General features: G+C 40.4%; 1 protein-coding gene across 7 annotated transcripts in view; it reads left to right on the plus strand.

The window, feature by feature from the left end:
- The window catches only part of PDE7A (phosphodiesterase 7A), a 110,240-nt gene that overhangs the window by 70,392 nt on the left and 20,409 nt on the right, over positions 1-19,439 (plus strand). For all 7 annotated transcript variants that reach the window (XR_010750480.1, XR_010750481.1, XM_066378962.1 and 4 more), the window contains exons 4-5: positions 12,192-12,343; positions 14,459-14,522. Coding sequence is in view for 5 of the 7 variants with exons in the window: in XM_066378962.1 (XP_066235059.1) it covers positions 12,192-12,343; positions 14,459-14,522 (216 nt within the window). In the remaining 2 variants the exon portion in view is untranslated. The remainder of the gene's footprint in view (positions 1-12,191; positions 12,344-14,458; positions 14,523-19,439) is intronic.

Genomic DNA, 19,439 nt, shown 5'->3' on the forward strand with positions numbered 1-19,439 from the left:
AGATGGATGGAGTCCAGTGGTTCCGACTGCCAGTGGTCCTGTATGGAGGCAAGCTTGAGGCAAAACTGCATGTCAGGAGTGGCGTAAAAAGGAGAAAGGAAGGGGTCCCATCCATTCCCATAACCAAGACCTGTGAGGGAACTAGAGGTCCAGAGTGTGATGGCAAAACAGAAAAGGCAACCTGTGTCCACAAGAAATGAGATGGACTTACCCACTAGTTGCTGCATACCCTGGGTTCTCCGAGTCCAGGCCATCACCTAGGAGTTTGAGCGATGCACCCACCTGGCTGGATTGGCTTCCCCTTCAGGTGGCTTGTCCTCCACGGAGAGGCGCTAAGGAAAAGCCTGTTGCCCAAAGGGGCAATCGCTCCGTCAGTGACCGGGCTGCTTGCAGTCAGAGGAGGGCTCAGTGGGCAGCCACGGCCAGGGGCCCTGCCAGGACCAGTGATGTTGATTGCCACACTTAAAGCAAGCTGCTGGTGGGATTTCTTTTTGTGGCTTGGACTTGGGTTGGGCACTTCCTGTGCCTTGCCCCTGTTGCTCTGCTGGTCTCAGGGTTGCCACAAGAGCCTGGGTTTGGAGCATTACCTTCTGCTGCATGTGGGCCTGGTAAATAGCCTTGGCCTGTTTCTCCTAGTTAGGACCATTAAAAACTTTAAATGCCATGTTCACAGATTCCGGATAGGGGTTTAGGGGTTGAGAATAAGAGGAGGGGGGCTCGTGGGGAGCCCGGCACCCAGATCCTACAGGAAACACTGGAGCCAAAGGCAGGACAGGGCCAGAACTTCCTGCAAGAAAATTGGGGTTGGACGTCCTGCAACTGGTGTAAGAGCCAATAGTAGGTGGAGAATAGCCTGACAGAGGAGGGACTTAAGAACACTATGGAGAAGGGAGGGGCTCCGGCCAGCAGGGGAGGAGAAACAGAGATGGTAGTGGTGAATAAGAAACAGGATTTTGTGAAGAGAGGGGAGGGGGCCCTTGGAGGGAAGAGACACGAGTGAAAGAGGTCCACAGAGGGATCAGAGAGAAGTCCCGAGAGAGGGGCACCCCCAGGGATCAGGCAGGAGGAGGAGAGACTTGGGAGTCCGCGGAGAAGGAAAGATCAGGAGTGGAGGTTTTAGGTGAGGTTTCTCTGGCCAGAAAAAGGGCCTGCGTGTGGAACAGGCGGCACAGAGATTAAGGATGGGCATGCGAATAACTAGAAGCCCTGTATGTAAGGGATCTCCAATCAGCTCCCAGCTTTTTTGGCGATAAATTGGTGAGTGTTAAAACCGAAAGTCCCTTCAGGAGGCTAATTCAGTGGGTTCTGTGGCCTGGCCACAGCGGAGAAGAACAGTTTCTTCTTCTTTAGGGAGGGAGATTCCTGTGCCCCTACAGCCGCCCTCAGTCCTCGGAGTGGTCAGATTTGAGAACTGGCGTCCCAAAACTCAAGCTCTGGCCATGAAAAGATAAGGTAAAGTGGATGTGCTCGGGACGTCTCCACAGGCACTCGCACTTGGAATGGAAAGACTTCCCTGACGTAGCTATGGTTTCGGACAGGGAGTGTCGGAGGAAAGAACTGAGAGAAAGGCTGGAGGCAGGGGACTTACCGCACCATGTGCCGAAGAGGGTGGAATGTCGAAGATCCTGGTTCTTTCTCAGAGGGGATGAGGAGAGGAGAGGTCCTTGCAGACCTCTAACTCCTCCCAGGTTTCGGCACCAAAAATGTAAGGTATTTTTCCCCACTGAGAAGGAAGGAAGGGGCCGGAGCTTTATTGAGTACAGAGCGTGCATCCCGCCCAACGAGGTTCCCTGGCCCCAAGGAAATATGGAGGCAAGGAAGTCTCAAGGTGTGACCCGTGTGAGAGATATTTAAAGGGTCCCTATGGTAGTCAAGCCAATATGACGTGGTGAAATCTCACTGGCTGACAGAGGTGTTGCTTTTTTCCAAAGGGTTCCTGGGAAGTTTCTTTTAGTGTGCTTGGTTGTGGGCAGTCTTAGCCAAAGTTTCCAGGAGAGCCTGAGTTCCCCACATGACCATCCCCCATTATCCACCGACCTTACAGCTTTCTCATATGTGCCTTGACCAGGGCTACAGCAGACTGAGTGACTCCTTGCTCTAGCCAGTGACCTTGGGCTCAAGCTGGTGAGCTCTGCTAAAACCAGATGAGCCCGCACTCAAGTCGGCGACCTCAGGGTTTCGAACCTGGGTCCTCTGCATTCCAGTCCGATGCTCTGTCCACTGCACCCCTGCCTGGTCAGGTTCTAGTGCTCACTTTAAAAACTAAATAAGGCAATAACTTCATTGTGAAGCACAACTTCAGAAACTGAGGGAAGAGATGATAAGACAACAAAAATAGTTGAAACATTCAGATTTAGTAAATAGTGGAAGCAAATGTTTCAATATATCTCAGAAATGAGGAACACAAGGTAGAGTGAGTATTCACTAAACAAGATAATGAGCATAGTAGGTAGAAATGGGAAAACAACAAAACAGTAGTTAAAAAGATTTGGGGAGAGCTTACGTGAGATATAGGTGACAGGTAAAGGTGTTTCAAGACAATACCTTTTTATTGAGGTGTCTGAATAATAATGCTAAAATAGTGGAACAGAATAAATATTTAGAGATATAATACAAGAAAACTTTTCAGAAATAACAGAAGATTTAAATTTACATGTTATCCATGTTCCATCGGATAATGACCCAGAATGAGTAACATGAGGTCTATCCTAGCAGAATCATCAGACTTCACAAATAAAGACATCCTCTGTGGGTGGCCATGCAAAAGGTCAAGTCCCTTATGAGGGGGGAAATTAATAGGGTTGCCTCAGATTTTGCAAATCTTAATATGAGAAGACAGTGAACCAATCAATATCTTCAAATAAACTCAAGGAAGGAAAATGAGAGCCATGAATGTTATGTTGAATGTTTATATTCAGTTTGTCCTTTAAGTACAAAGACTAACAGCAAAAGTTTTGAACATTGGAGAATATACAGGGTGGGGCAAAGTAGGTTTACACTGGTTCATATGGAAAATAATACAATAATAAATAATAACACAAGAATAAACTGTTTTGAGTACTCACAACTTAAACCTACTTTTCCCCACCTTGTATTGCTCATGAGATGTGTTGTTTTCATGAGCCCTTCTTGAGGAGGCACCTAAGCAAACAGAGGATAACTGGTGAAGCCCACGGGAAAAGGATTGAAATATTGAAAATATTTAATTCTACAGCTGCACCTAAAATTAAAGTGGGGATTAGAGCGAAAAAAAAAAAAAAGCCAGCAAATATTGGAAGAGGCACAGGGAAAGACGATGGCATAGAAGGTGATCTCCTCATGTGTAATAGGAGGAATTTAAAGGATGAGATCTAAAGCTGTTAAGTAGTAGAAATATAAGCATATTTATAACAAAATGAAAGTATCTTTGCAAATTGTAAAATTGTAGCACTGTCCTTCAGTAGGGGACTATTGGAATAGATGATAGTCTGTCCGTCTGATGGAGTACTTTACAGTCCTAGAACAAGGAAGGTACTGACAGGGAAAGAGCTACATGATAAAAGCAGGATGCAGAGTCCGTGTGTACTATGCTCCCATTTATGTAAAAGAGGTAGAAATGTTATATAATGATGTTTCCATATATCTGATTAAAAAAAAAAACCCAGGGAGGATACACAAGAAACTTTAAGAAAAAGATTACCATTTTAGGGGCAGGCTTACCTGGACTTGGATGGGGGATGTGGTGGGGGTGAGGTTTTCTACAGTTCTGTTCTTCTTCTCTCCTTCCCTTCTTGCCTTCATTTTTGAAACGTGAATGTGTTTCATATTAAAAAACTTAGATTGGTGAAAAATTCAAATATACCTCCCTCTCCCCCAGATTCTGGTCCTGTATTATAGTATTTCTCGCTCCACAAGACATACCTGACCGTAAGGCGCACCTAAGGTTTTAAGGAGGAAAATAAAAAAATATTCTGAACCAACTGGTGTGTTAAAATATTTAATAAAATATACCACAGTAATATTTCAGTAATGTAAATCCACAGCAGTATTAACAACCATTAGCACTGTTATTAACAAGTGAGAAGAGACTTAATGTTCAAATACTCTTTGAATTGTCCAGGAACCCCAGGAACTCATCATCGCTAGTGTCAGAATTTAAGAAGCTCAATTGTTCACAATCACTGGTATCACTTTCTTCACTATTTTCATATATGGTACCATCTTCAGTGCCATCTAAGGCATTGCTAATGCCACATTTTTTGAATGACCGTACCACGGTTTCATTCTTCACTGACTGCCCTGATGTTTTTACCCATTCACAAATGTGAGTGATAGTGATCCTCTTCATACATCTAGTTGGTGTCAGATTACACTGGGGAACAAATTTTTTTTTTTCATTTTCTGTTGCATGAAGTTTTAGAAGAGTTTCTATATATTTCTGCGTCGCTGATTCCAAATCTGAAATCCGTTTTTTGGTGCATGCTGTAGTTTTTATGCAATTTTAATTTCTTTTTGTTATAGTTAATGGCATGCATTGGTTTTTAATTTTTTTTTTACAGGGACAGAGAGTCAGAGGGATAGATAGGGACAGACAGACAGGAATGGAGAGAGATGAAAAGCATCAATCATCAGTTTTTCATTGTGACACCATAGTTGTTCATTGATTGCTTTCTCATATGTGCCATGACCACGGGCCTTCAGCAGACTGAGTAACCCCCTGCTCGAGCCAGTGACCTTGGGTCCATGCTAGTGAGCTTTTTTTTGCTCAAGCCAGATGAGCCCACACTCAAGCTGGCTATCCTGGGGTCTCGAACCTGGGTACTTCTGCATCCCAGTCTGACGCTCTATCCACTGCGCCACTGCCTGGTCAGGCCATGCATTGGTTTTTAAATTGGAGTAGTTAAAGGGCAACGACTCTTGGATTGAACATAACCACAAGGCATATAATGTTTTACAAACATCACTTTTACATAATTCTAGTTGTTTTTAAATGTAAAAAATTATTATCTGATAAAAACATCCACTTATTTTGTTTTAAGATTGAATCATGGCTTCTTTGAGTAGGCGTAAATGTAAGAATAGTCCTGACACCTTCTGTTATATATATGCTGTTACACACTTCAACATCAGAGGCGCAATATTTCATCATTTGTGACACGTGCATATATTGCCTATTTTCAAGTTCCCCTTGGCGATCAAGACTAGAATTGGGCTCCTCATATTGTGTGTCATAACTGTAAGGAAGTGCTTTGTGACTGGACAAAAGGAAAATGCAAAGGAATGCCTTTTGGATTCCCATGGTTTGGGGTGAACCTAAGGACCACAGCAGTGACTATTATTTCTGTCTGAGCCATACAAAGGGCATCAGCAAGAAAAAACGGCATGTGATCGCATATCCTAATATTCCTTCAACAGTACAACCTATCCCACACTCTGAGACACTCCCGGTTCCAGTTTTCAATTGTTTTATTTCTTCTAAGGATGAAGAAGGTGAACATGGTGATCAAGTGTATTTTGGTAAGATGCATGAGGAAATTGTTGTAGAATCTGAAGGGTCTTCTTCTGATGCCAAGCAGTCATTAATCCCTCAGCAGTTTAGCCAACCCGAATTGAATGACTTAGAAAGAATGACATAAAAATTGCCTGACCAGGCGGTGGCACAGTGGATAGAGCGTTGGACTGGGATGCGGAGGACCCAGGTTCGAGACCCTGAGGTTGCCAGCTTGAGCGTAGGCTCATCTAGTTTGAGCAAAGCTCACCAGCTTGGACCCAGGGTTGCTGGCTCGAGCAAGGGGTTACTCGGTCTGCTGTAGCTGTAGCCCCACGGTCAAGGCACATATGAGAAAGCAATCATTGAACAACTAAGATGTCGCAATGAAAAACTAATGATTGATGCTTCTCGTCTCTCTCCGTTCCTGTCTGTCTGTCCCTGTCTATCCCTCTCTGATTTTCCCTTTGTCTCTGTAAAACAAAACAAAACAAAAAATTGTCCTCAACTTTCTGAAGTGTGAGGAGCATAACTGGATCATTTGTGTGGATCTTAAAATGGTAAATTTCCTACTAGGACAACAGAGAGGTTTCACAAAGTATCCTTGCTTTCTGTGTTTTGGGGACAGCTGAGCTCGGGAGAAATACTGGACACAGAAGGAGTGACCAAAACGTGAAGTTCTGGAAGTAGAGATGCAAAATATTGTGAATGAACCTGTAGTTAATCGAGACAGGATCATTTTTCTCCCACTTCACATCAGACTTGGCTTAATGAAGCAGTTTGTTCAGGCTTTGCATAGAGAAAGTGAATGCTTTCAACATATTATTTTTGCTTTTCCTACCTTGTCTTTCAAGAAGATAAAGCAGGTATATTCGATGGACCTCAAATTCAAACCCTCATACGTAACGAAGAATTTGCCAGGAAGATGAATAAGGAGGAGAAAGCAGCATGGCAGTCTTTTGTGGCAGTTACTAAGAACTTCCTTGGCAACAAAGAAGCAGAAAACTATGAACTTCTGGTTCAACGGATGCTGTTGGCTTTCCGTGACATTGGGTGTAAAATGAACGTTAAGATTCACTTCCTGAACAGTCACCTTGATAAGTTTTCTGAAAATCTTGGAGCTGTTAGTGGTGAACGGACTATTGCTGGAGCATCAAATGAGATTGTCCTCAACAAGTACACAAACGCAAGAGCTACAAATGCAAATTTTTGCCTGAATAGAATTTAAACAAGTTTTGCACAAATTTTATGATTAAAATAAGTTTTTAATATGTTCTATTTTGAAATTGTAGACAAATTCTGATGCAATCATATCTTTTAGTGTATTAGTGTATTTACTGCATTATATAAATTATTATATTTCACAAAGATGATGCCCAAGCAGACATTCTACTTCATTATGTTAAACTAAATGTTGAAAATTTTACAATAAGATGAAAACCTAAAATCTTGAATTGCAAAAAAAACTGTAGCTTACAGAGAAAAACTAATGTCAGATTTGAGATCAGCACACTCGAATTAGGTAAGAACAAGTGTTTTTGTGGATGCAACAAAAATTTTGTTCCCCAGTGTTATGATTACCAGCAGCCGTCCATTTGTTCCACTCTTCTCACATCAGGACTTGAAATGGTTTGTTGAAGGAAAGGTCGCAACTGGCTGGTAAGACCCCCAGGAATTACAGCTAGATGAGTCTTCACTTCTTTAAAGTTGTTTTTTTTTTTTTTGTGGTTTTGCTAATATGTGCCCTAAACTGGTCAAACACTAATAGGGCAGCAAGTGACGTCAGCACTTCACACAGAGTTCCTGCAGCTGCAGTGCAGCCCTCCACCCCTGCAGCTGCCTCTCATGTCTGCCCTTGATGATGACCAATAAATGCACCCACATAACGTTGCTTAGCTTCTCTCTGCGCTGCATGCAACTGTGAAAACCGGAACCAGGAGATCACTCAGCAGATGCCGGGGTTCCGCACACCGCTGTGGCGGGTACTATTACGCTCCCACTGGTGCTCATTCTACATATGTTTACCAGTGCAGCGCCCCACAGCAGCTGAAAAAAATGAACATTCACTCCATAAGATGCACGGGCATTTCCCCCTCCATTTTTGGGAGAAAAGGCGTGTCTTAGGGAGCAAAAAATACGGTAAGTCTCAGGCAGTGCTTTGAGGTAGTTTTAGTTGCTCTGTCTCTGGAAGGTCTTGTGAGATTTTCAGTTTTTTCTAGAACATAGTCTTTTTAGATATGGGCTCTTCGGGTTGTCTAGATGAAGAAAACATCTCTGTAGATGATTTGCGGTTTCATCTGGACGAGTTCTCTGTCCTTCCTTAGATTGTCTGTGAAATAATTTCTAATTGTTCAGGCTGGCTCTATCTTTAAGTGAAAATCTGTTTGTTATCCTCTTGTTAGGTTATTCTTGGAATTATCTTGCTGGAAGGCATTAGGCTTCTATGATAAGTGACCATTTCCCCTTGAGTAAATGTCTAATACTCAGTCTCAGCTTAATATGGGCTCAACAATTCTCGATAATGAGCCCCAACTTTAGGGCTCTGTGAAACAGGAAAAATATATAAATTATGATTTGTTTGTTTTTTTTAGTGAGACGGCAGAGAGAGAAACAGAGAGAGGGACAGACACAAGCAGAAAGGGAGATGAGACACATTAATTCTTCATTGTGGCACCTTAGTTGTTCAGTGATTGCTTTTTCATATGTGCCTTTACTGGAGGGCTACAGCAGACCAAGTGACCCCTTGCTCAAGCTAGCAACCTTGGGCTCAAGCCAGTGACCTTTATTTAGGCATAAGCCAGCGACCTTACACTCAATCTGGTGAGCCTGTGCCCAAGCCGCATGAGCCTGCGCTCAAGCCAGTGACCTTGGGGATTAAAACCTGGGTCCTCTGTGTCCCAGTCCAACACTTTATCCTGTGCCACCACCTGGTCAGGCATTTAGTTTTTTTCAGTTAAGGAAAATGAGACATCTGGATATTGTGACTGGTCAGAAGTTACTCAGAAAATATGAGAAAAGCAGGAGGAGAGTACAACCATGATATTATAGGAAGAGTTCTGATTTCCAGACAATGCCAACTGTCTTAACCACTGAGAGCGAGGCCTGCCATGTTGATACAGGGACTTAGCATGGTGGACTGAATTGTTGGGGATTTTCCCTCAAATGAGGCTCATTCATTTTTTAGGTTCTTATGCAATTACCCTCTTTCACAAGTTGTCAAACTTACTTGAAGATGCAATAGTTTGGACATACAATTTGAAAGCAGTGATCCTACTATTAGTGTATGTGCACATGCACACATTATTTTTCGCTCTATAAGACGCACTTTTTCCCCCCAAAAGGGGAGAGGAAAATGCCCATGCATCTTATGGAGCAAAAAATACGCTCTTTTATTAAATATTTTAACATATCATTTGGTTCAGAATATCTTTTTCTTTATTTTCCTCCTTAAAACCCTAGATGTGTCTACGGTCAGGTGCGACTTATGGAGCAAAAATACGATAATTGCTAGTGATAAAATTGTTAAAAAAATTTTTTTTTCTGGAGTAAGAAGTGGGGAGGCAGAGAGACAGACTCCCACATGCGCTCAACCGGAATCCATCTGGCATGTCTACATTGGGCAATGCGCTGCCCATCTAAGGTGTTGCTCTGTTGCAACCGGAGCCATTTTTTTAGTGCCTGAGACAGAGGCCATAGAGCCATCCTCAGCACCCAGGCCAACTTTGCTCCAGTGGAGCCTTGACTGCAGGAGGGGAAGAGAGACATAGAGAGAAAGGAGAGGGGGAGGGGTGGAGAAGCAGATGGGCGCTTCTCCTGTGTGCCCTGGGTGGGAATCAAACCCAGGACATCCACATGCCAGGCCAACGCTCAGTCGTTAAAATTTTGTATATAAGATTAAGGGGTGTTCAAAGTCTTCATGTGACTTTGAATGCTTTTAGTTTACTTTTCCATAATGAATAGAATAAGTGTCTTCTGCAACATTTGTAAAACTGTGAAGTACCTTATAAATTCGGAGATGGTGGTGTTAGTGTTAATTAGTGCTCATGTGCTTCCCACATATTAATGCCATCCCCTCTGTCTCTTCCAGATCTGCTCTTTTCCAAGACTGAGACTAAAGGGTCACATGAAATACTTGAATTCCTGTACATCAGCTTTTCTTTCTCTCTTTGTGTATGTGTGTGTGTGTTTTGTTCTGGGTTTTTTGGTACATACTTTTAAGAACAATTTTGAGTGATGTACACAGAATTTTTATAATAACTAGTTAAAAATTCTGTAAAGATATAAAAAAACTTATGAGCAGTACTGTGGACACAAATTTTGTAAATAGACATATCTGTGTTTTAACATCTAGTTGTCATCTTATATGGGCTCTATGACCTTGGACAGGTTACTTTGTAGATTCAGTGTTCTCATGTATAAGGTAGAAGGTGATAATAGTTTGAGGTTGTTGAGGGCTAAATGAGATACTTTTTATAAAGCACTCGGAACTTTACCCTCATTTCCTCAAACATACCAAACATACTAATTGCAGTTCAGACATAATCACTTCATTTTAATAGTTTTACATTTTGGTTCCAGTCCTTTCAATGTGAGTTACATTTTTAAAGATCAAATTTGGACTCTATAATTGTTGTAGGTATTTTAAATTGTAGACTCCCTGGAATGAAAAATGAGGAAAGTAAACCACATAATGGTGTGCATTGTTATTTCTGGCTTCTGTGAGTGGACGGGAACCTCAAACACATCGGCCATTTTAGAAGCACTATGCAAAAAAAATAAATAAAATAAAAGCACTATGCATTTTTCAGGATTTATTCAGTATATTTTACACATACTTACTTGGCACTATTATTCAGCTTTTGTATACAGAGATAAAAAGAATAGTTTGTGCCTGTATTGGTGGTCACCGTTTGTTGAAGGAGACATGTAATTAAGCGATTACAACAGGATGTCAGGAGGACTGCGATAGGTATGTACACAGGGAGTCATGAGAACCCAGAAGATGTTCTTCCTATCTCCTAGATACAGAGTATGCATGTCTAGGTTGATGTTCAGGTGTGCTTCCCAGGGAGTCTGGGAAGTTGAGTCTGGAGCAAGCCAGTGCCTGGAACATGGGTCCTTTTCTTCTAGGTTGAGGAGATGGAGTTCATTTTAAGATAATTAGGAGCCAGTGACTACTTTTATTTAGAGCAAAATAAACAGATTTGGAATTTAGGATAATTACTTAGAAGCATAACTGCAAGCAGTGGCTTTACCATCAGTTTGACCATCGTCTACATCGCCGCTAACACCTACCGCATATCTGACTGTGTACGCCTTATCTCATTCTATGCAGCACCCTCTGAGTTAGACAGACATTGCCATTATTTTGTAGATAAGAAAACAGTAATAGAGGAGTGAGTGACTGGGCATACAAGAGAGAGGTGTGTGATTACTTGCCATTTCACCTGGTGAGTCTAAGCTCGAATGGAAGTTAGGAGGAGAGGTGATGATTTGCTTATCCTTGGTCTTCATTTTCAAGTGTTTTATATTGTGAACATTTACTGAATTTAGAACTTAAAGATAATATGTTGCCTACAAGATAGCTTTGTTGGAAATTTTTATTTATTGATTGATTTTAGAGAGGAAGGGTATGTGAGAGACAGAGATAGAGAGACATCAACTTATTTATGCATTCACTCGTTGACTTGTGTATGTGCCCTGACCGGGGATCGAACCCACAACTTGGATATATTGGGGAGACGCTCCAACCAACTCAGCTACTCGGCCAAGGCCCCTACAGGATAATTTTTAATGCAAGTCTATTATTTAATGTGTTGCTCAAAGAGCTTTAGTTTATTCTAACACTGGAAGGCAATGGTTGTCAGGATGTTAGACTCAGCCACTGAGAATGCACCAGTCTCCAGCATGGAACCGTGTCTTTTCTAGTGTTTCATCTTACAGAATTTGTATCCCTATCCTTTAGAACTCTTACAGTTTATAAACTGCTTTATTCTCCATTCCATTGCCTTTTCGTCTAAATAAAATTACCTTAATGAAATACTTGGAAAATCCCTCATTAGGATTTGAGCTGTTCTGGTTGTGTAATTGTTAAAAATCTCAACTGTTACTTGGGACCTGGCTTCTCAGTATGAACCGTAGTCTCACACTAGGTTTTGTCTTTCTGTTCCATATTGAAGCAATAGAGTGAGAAATGAACATTCTTGGGAGTTAAACAAACAAACTGATTTTTAATCCAGCTTCACTCCTTATTAGCTAAGTGCTGTCAATGGCTGCTGCCACCAAGGGCCCAAGACCAAGCCTGTGCCTATGGCCCTGGGCAGGGACAGAGGGGCCCTGCCTGGTCTTACCCAGTGGCAGCACCAGCTTCAGCCTAGAGGTGGTGGCTTCAGAGGACACCTCGGCCTCAGCTGGCGCCCAGGGTGCACTTTCCCTCTGGTGGCCTGGCTGTCACTCCTTGGTAGCCCATTCCCTGACCCATCACAATATGGTTTTTACTTCTGTGGATTTAACAAAAACTTCACAAGTTCCTTAGCCATAAAAGAAAAAAAATCCTGTCAAAATTGGCCATTTACCTCATTTTTAATTCTTTAATAAGAATACAAATAAAGTACCCCTCCTCTCCTAGAAATGTGGTATGATGATTAATTTTAAAATAGGGGTGTTACAGGTAGTATATACACAGATTTGACTCTGTACTCACTTTTTACTTCTTTTATTTCAGCTCAGTCTGAAATTGAAGTTTCTGTGTCTGCGAGAAATATCAGAAGGCTCCTGAGTTTCCAGCGGTATCTTAGGTCGTCGCGCTTTTTTCGTGGTACTACCGTTCCAAACTCTCTAAACATTTTAGATGATGATTACAATGGACAAGCCAAGGTGTGTATAGATTTTTCAAGAAAGGTTAACTTTTTGATAAGTTTAATGTAGCCTTTTCTCATTTGATACTGATTTATAGAGCCTTTATTGTATGTGAAAATCAGTTCAGCTCGTTTTTCAGGTTTTTCCTTGGAGCAGTTGTTCATTTTATGATTAGGTATTACAGAGCAAGGGAAATTTCCTGACGTAACTAAATAAGTGAAACATTTTATTTATTATAACATTAAGTAACAAGTAGAGCAATGGGAAATTAAACTATAAAATCACAAGACTCCATGCTGGGAAGAATATTATGGATTATCTAATCTAATTTCTGTATTTAATAGAGAAAGAAACTATGGCCTAAAGAGCAAAAGGAGGGACCTCTCAGGGCTCTGATTAGAGGCAAACCAGCACAGGAAGTTAGATCTCATGACTTTCAGACAGATAATTTTTATAGTCTCTTGCATCAGTGAGATATTTTGAGCATTTAGAAGTTTGTTAATTGTGAGCATGTTTTTTGTTTGTTTTTTAGTGAGAGGAGGGGAGACAGACTTCTGCATGCGTCCCGACTGGGATCCACCCGGCAAGCCCACTAGGGGGTGATGCTCTGCCCATCTGGGGCGCTTGCTATGTTGCAACCGAAGCCATTTTTTGGTGCCTGATGTGAGGCCATGGAGCCATCCTTAGCACACAGGGCCAACTTGCTCTAATTGAGCCATGGCTGCAGTAGGGGAGGAGAAGAGAGAGGGGGAGGGGTGGAGAAGCAGATGGGCACTTCTCCTGTGTCCCTTGGTTGGAAATTGAACCTGGGAAATCCACACGCTGGGTGGACGCTCTACCCCTGAGCCAACCAGCCAGGGCGTGAGCATTATTTATTTTTATATAGTTTAAAAGAAATGTCTTAATCGAGGTGGAGGTTAGATGAGCTTTTTTTGACTAAAGGAGGATTTTTAATAAACTTAGATTTCTATATTTTTTTAATTACTCTTTTTCTTAGTATTTCTAGGCCAGACTTTGTAAGTTTGTATAGATAGGGGTGGAGTACCTTTACAATGACATCAAAGTGAGAACACTCGCTTCTCTGTTTAATAAAAGAAATCAATAGAAAGTGTTCATGCTTTAAATTTTAAAATGTTCACAAGGTCTTTTTAGAATGAGAATGTTGATCTGTGTGTATGAATGGTTGTTAGTGCTATCATGATTAATCTCTACTAGTAGTGTCTTAGTATTGCTAATGTTGATCTATTCATAAATGTATATGTAACAATGAACTTTTGGAAACAAAATTAATTTTTTTCTTAAAAATGAGGTCCATAAAAATTTCAAGTTACAAACATATAGTGTAAAAATATAATCAGTTTGGTTTTTAAGGTCATTGTAGGATTTATTTGCTTAGCTGAAATACACATCAATTTAAAAATGAATGTAGTTAAATACTATTATTTTATAAGGATATTTAAAGAATGTAAATAAATATTCATAAGTTGGGAGTGTCTTTTTAAAAATAAAAAATGAGTAACATAATTTAAGCATAGCATATAGTATAGATAACAAGTTCTTAGGTTCCAGAGTCAGACCACCTGATTGAAGATCCCAGCTCTATTACTTTCTAGCTGGGCGAGTTAGTTACTTTCAGCTTGTTTCTCCATCTATAAATGAGAATTGGAAACAGTGTCTACTTGATAGTGTTGGTGTGAATAATAAGAAGTGAGGAAAGTACTTTTAACAGTAGCTGGAATATAGTAAATACTCAGTTATTATAACTTATTTTTACTAGATTTTTAAAATCTAGTTTTGAGGTCATGCAACATACGAACCACGTTTCTGTAATGTTAGATTATGTTAAAATTTTTGAAAGTTTGTGGGAGTATAAGAATAAGTTTTTAAAAGAACACACTAACCTTACCTGTGCATTTATTAATTGAAAACAATATTTGGTTTTTCAAATGAAGTTTATCCCTTTAGACATATTTTGGAGCCAGTTGGAAAGGTCATGATTAAAGGACAATGATGTATAGCATTTCTTACAGTAAATCAGTCACTTTCCATTTTCATTAAATTCTCTATGAGCCATCTAAAAAGATAGTGTTATTGAAATTAAATTACAGTAGGAATGTTTGGTTTTCATTTCAGTGTATGCTGGGAAAAGTTGGAAATTGGAATTTTGATATCTTTCTATTTGATAGACTAACAAATGGTAAGTGAAGAATTTGAATTTGACTTACTCAAATTAATGTATTTTCTAGATGCTTTCATTTACTTAGAGGAGGAGCTCTCTGTGGTAGGGGGAACATCTTTTGTTCCTTCTTTATGACTGATCTAAAAGGCTAAAGAGGCAGTCTCATAAATTTAGTTTTTAAACAGTAATTAAAAAATCAGCCTCCATTACTTGGCCATTCCTCATTAAAGCTACCATTACTCTTATTAATAACTCCAAGTGAACATTATCATCTCATGTTTTTGAATTTTCATTTGGACTGTGGCCATTTACAGTGACATCTTCTGATACTGTATTCCAGCTTTGACAGCTACAGGTATGTGGTAGATTCCCGACCTCTCAGAGCTTGCATTTTTGTAGCTGTGTGGTTCTCAGGCTCTTCTTTCTCTGCCCACATAAGAGGAATGGCTTATTGTGATCAGCAGCCAGGGCTCCAGCACTGCTGGAGGACCATGGCAGGTGAGGAGGGGCAGGGCTCCTTCGAGGGCTTATCAGAAACTATCGCTCTTTTCAGGGTATGAGTGGTTTTAAAACATAGGTGATCTGTTCTGCCCACCCCCTCCTGAGTGTTTGTTTTCGGGGAGGGTCCGTGCTTCCTTATTCTGTTTGGGAACAGGATTCTCTTTGGAAATTAGTTTTATTTAGGGTAAATTTTGAGCATAAAAATTGGTGCTCCATGTAGTTGAACTAGATTTTGTCCCTTGTGTCTAAATATCTTTTTAATAAGTGCGGCGGAGTTGAGAGTACAGAGAGAGGAAGCCAGTCCTGACTGCAGAATGCGATGAATGTGTGGTTCACCGCTGTTCTCTGAAATCACACTGTTTTTCTTATTTTACTTTGGGTGAAGTTCCTTCATAAGAAAGCCAAATATGGAAAATGGACAAACAAATGCAACTTGAGCCATTTTGAAGATCAGTGTGTGTCTAACTTTTAGTATCACTACATTATTTCCTCCGAGCTGTGCAGCATGTAGAGTGAAATACCTTTGTAATCACCTGTTTGTCTAGCAGCTGTTGACAGAAACTGGCAAAACTGGAAATAGCAAAGTTTACTTTGTTAGCAAGGCCTCCCTCCCGCCTCCCTGATTTTTTGTGTCCCCTTTTCTCTTTCTCTCCCACCTGTCCTTTGTCCTTTGGTGACTGAGTGTGGTACTCCTCTCCCTGCCCCCATGTTGGGCTGTCTGCACAGGAAAGGCTCATGTCCTTTACGGAGAAGTCTTTCCCATCAGCCTCTCCTTTGTTGAAATACAGGTAGTGAAGTACCAGGTGGCTCAGTTCTAGATCCTGGAAACACCCCTTTCTTAACTCAGCACAAATATTACTTGTCACAGGATAATATGGAAAAAGCAATGCCATGTTTAACATCCTCAATGTTTAGCCTTATGACACTGTATGTTCTAACGGGTCATAGCCTGTTATTAGTGCACTGCACCATTATCACTCATTGAAGTAGCTGGCTGTTCTCTGGATTTTATTTTTTTAAGTGCTAATTGAGGGCTTGGTGATGAATGTGGAATGATGTTGACGAGGTAGGATGGCAGAATAAAAGCCCGGAGTCCGCATTAGCTACTTGAGCTCTTTGCTCTCCGTTTACTCCCCTCACTTCTTTTGGGGAGAAGATGGCTGAATGGTGTCTTCTCAGGGTTGATTGTGGTTAGCTACCCACCAGTGATTTTACAGATGGTGAGACATATACAGTTAACTACAGCCACCCAAGCATTACAGGGATTCTATACATGAAGAGCTATTGGGAAACAAGTCGGAAGAAAAGTCCTTTAACTTGCATTATTTAATTAGCACTGCTTTCCTTTTGAAACTGCTCAGCCTGCCGTGAATTCAGGTGATATGGTTACATGGTACCAAGTGTATAGTTTTCCCTTCTTGGTTTTGACCCCTATGCTTTCTGTATTTCTTACTCTGGGACTTTCCCAGATGCTATTGAGAGGAAGGCTGGGAGGAAGCAAACTCGGCCAGTGCTGCCAAGAGCAGTGGTCCAGCTTGTCCACTGCAAGGAGGAGAGCAGTTACCGTCTGCAGGAGACAGTTGATGCCCCTTAACAGCAATGAGAGTTAGGTTTTATGAGATAGCAAGATGGACCTTGTCTCCCTGGGAAGCCACCTGGTGCGTGCACCCCCTCGTCTCAGGCTTGTTTCCTGGAGGTAACCTAACCCTGTCAGCTCCTGTCTGAATCACATTCTAGACACTGTCAGGGGCCTCTGTGCCTTTGGTAGGTCTATCCTTTGCTGCGTTTTTATGTGGGTAGCTTTTTTTATAAGTACAGTTTTTTCCCAAGAAAGTATTTGTTTCCATTTTTATATAACACAAGTTCTTCTGTATCTGTTTCTTGTTTAACACATCAACTAAGCATCACTTGTTCTGAAATGTGTCATTGATTTGTGTTCTTATTCACTGGAATTAAAATAGTGGTATCTTATGAACCAAAAATGAGAAAAAAATGTTACATGCAGTCTTTCAATTTGATATGGGTAGTGCGGTGTAATAGGTGATTCTTGTCAGATCCTGTAATGTTCTTCGTGGAAGCCATTTCACGTGTGTCACTGCAGTGTGCCTGAATTCCAGAGGAGGGTGTTTACCTGAGGCTGCAGCTCTCCTGAAACCCTGGAAATTGGTAATTTGTGTCAGTAGGTTAGGAAAATGATTTTGGGAGAACCTTGCCATAACCTAAATATACAGAATGAATATACATTTTTTTAAATTGAGGTATTATTGACATATAACATTATATTAGCGTCAGGTATACAATGTAAAGATCACAATAAGTCTAGTTACATTGTTACAAATTTTTTTTCTTGTGACAGGAACTTTTAAAATTGATTCTCTTAGCAGCTTTCTAATATATATAATGCAGTACTAATTATAGTCACCATGCTGTACATTACATCCCAGGACTTATTTATTTATTTATTTTACAACTGGAAATTTGTACCTTTTGACCCCATCATCCATTTTGTCAACCCCCAACCCTGCCTCTGACCAGCACAACCTGTTTTTTGTATGAATGAGTTCAGCTTTTGTTTCTGTTTTTAGATTGCACATATAAATGATAGTATATGGCATTTGTCTTTCTCTGACTTACTTCACTTAGCATGCTCTTAAAGTCCGTCCATGTTATTGCAAATGGCAAGATTACCTTTCTATTTTATTTTTATTTTATTTTTTACTGAATTTATTGGGGTGACAGTAGTTAATAAAATCACACAGGTTTCAGGTCTACAGTTCTATAATACGCACATCATCTGTATATTGTGTGTTCACCACTCAAGCCAAGTCTCTTTCCATCACCATTTATCCCCCTTACCCTTCTCTGCCTCCCCCTTTCCCTCTAGTAATTACTATAATATTGTCTGTGTCTATGAGGTGTTTTTAGTTTTGGGGGGGGTTGCTTAATTTCTTCACCTTTTTCACTCAGTTCCCAACCCCGTTTTCCTCTGACAGTTGTCAGTTTGTTATCTATCTATGAGTCTGTTTCTATTTTGTTAGTTTATTTTGTTCATTAGATTCCACATATAAGTGCAATCATATCATACTTGTCTTTCTCTGAACTGACATATTTCACTTAGCATAAAACTCTCCAGTTCCATCCATGCTGTTGCAAAAGGTAAGATTTCCTTCTTTTTTTATAATCAAGTAGTATTCCACTGTATAAATCTACCATAGCTGTACCACAGCTTTTTTATCCATTCATCCACTGCTCGGCACTTGGGCTGCTATAAATAACACTGCAGTGAACATAGGCGTGCTTATATTCTTTCAAATTAGTGTTTTGGGTTTTTTAGGCTGTAGCCCCAGAAGTAGAATTGCTGGGTCATAAGGCAGTTCATTTTAAATTTTTTGAGATGACTCCATACTGCTTTCCATAGTGGCTGCACCAGTCTGCATTCCCACCTACAGTTCATGAGGGTTTCCTTTTCTCCACGTCCTCACCAACACTTCTTGTTTGCTGACATTAGATCAGTGGAACAGAACAGAGAGACCAGAAATAAACCCATGCTTTTATGGTCAATTAATATTTGACAAAGGAGGCAAGAACATTAAAATGGGGTAAAGATAGTCTATTCTATAAATGATGGGAAAATTGGACAGATAGGTGTAAAAAAATGAAACTAGACCACCTTCTTACACCATACAGAAGAATAAACTAAAAATGTATTAGAAGATTTAAATATTAAATTCAAAATTGTAAAAATCTTATAGAAAACATAGGCAGTAAAATCTCGGGCATTTCTCATAGTAATTTTCTCTGATATCTCCTTGGGCAAGGAAAACAACAAAAACAAATGGGACTACATCAAACTAAAAAATTTTTACGCAACAAAGGAAACTATCAACAAAATGAAAAGACAACCCAGTTAATGAAAGAACATATTCTCCAATGATATGTCTGATAAGGAGCTAATATCCGAAATTTATAAAGAATTTCTAACACTCATCACCAAATAGATGAACAGTCCTATTTAAAAAGTGGACAAAGGAATAGACTTTTCTCCAAGAGGACATGCTGGTGGGCAATAGACAGGAAAAGATGCTCAATGTCACTAATCATCAGAGAGATGCAAATTAAAACCACAGTGAGATATCCCCTTACATCTGTTAGAACGGCTATCATGAATAAATCAAGATTTTCTTTTTTATGTCTGAATAATATTCCACTTTTCATATTATTTCAACAGTATTCCATACACATAAATATCACATTTTCTTAATCCATTCATCTAGCCATAGATAGATACTTAAGTTGCTTCCATTTCTTGGCTATTGTAAATAATGTCAAAATGAACATTGAGGTGCATGTATCTGTTCCCCCCCCCCCTTGAAGTGAGAAGTGTGGAGTCAGACTCCCTGCATGTGCCTGACTGGGATCCACCCAGCATGCACA

This window comes from Saccopteryx leptura, chromosome 3 (genome assembly GCF_036850995.1).
Source record: "Saccopteryx leptura isolate mSacLep1 chromosome 3, mSacLep1_pri_phased_curated, whole genome shotgun sequence".
Lineage (NCBI taxonomy): Eukaryota > Metazoa > Chordata > Mammalia > Chiroptera > Emballonuridae > Saccopteryx > Saccopteryx leptura.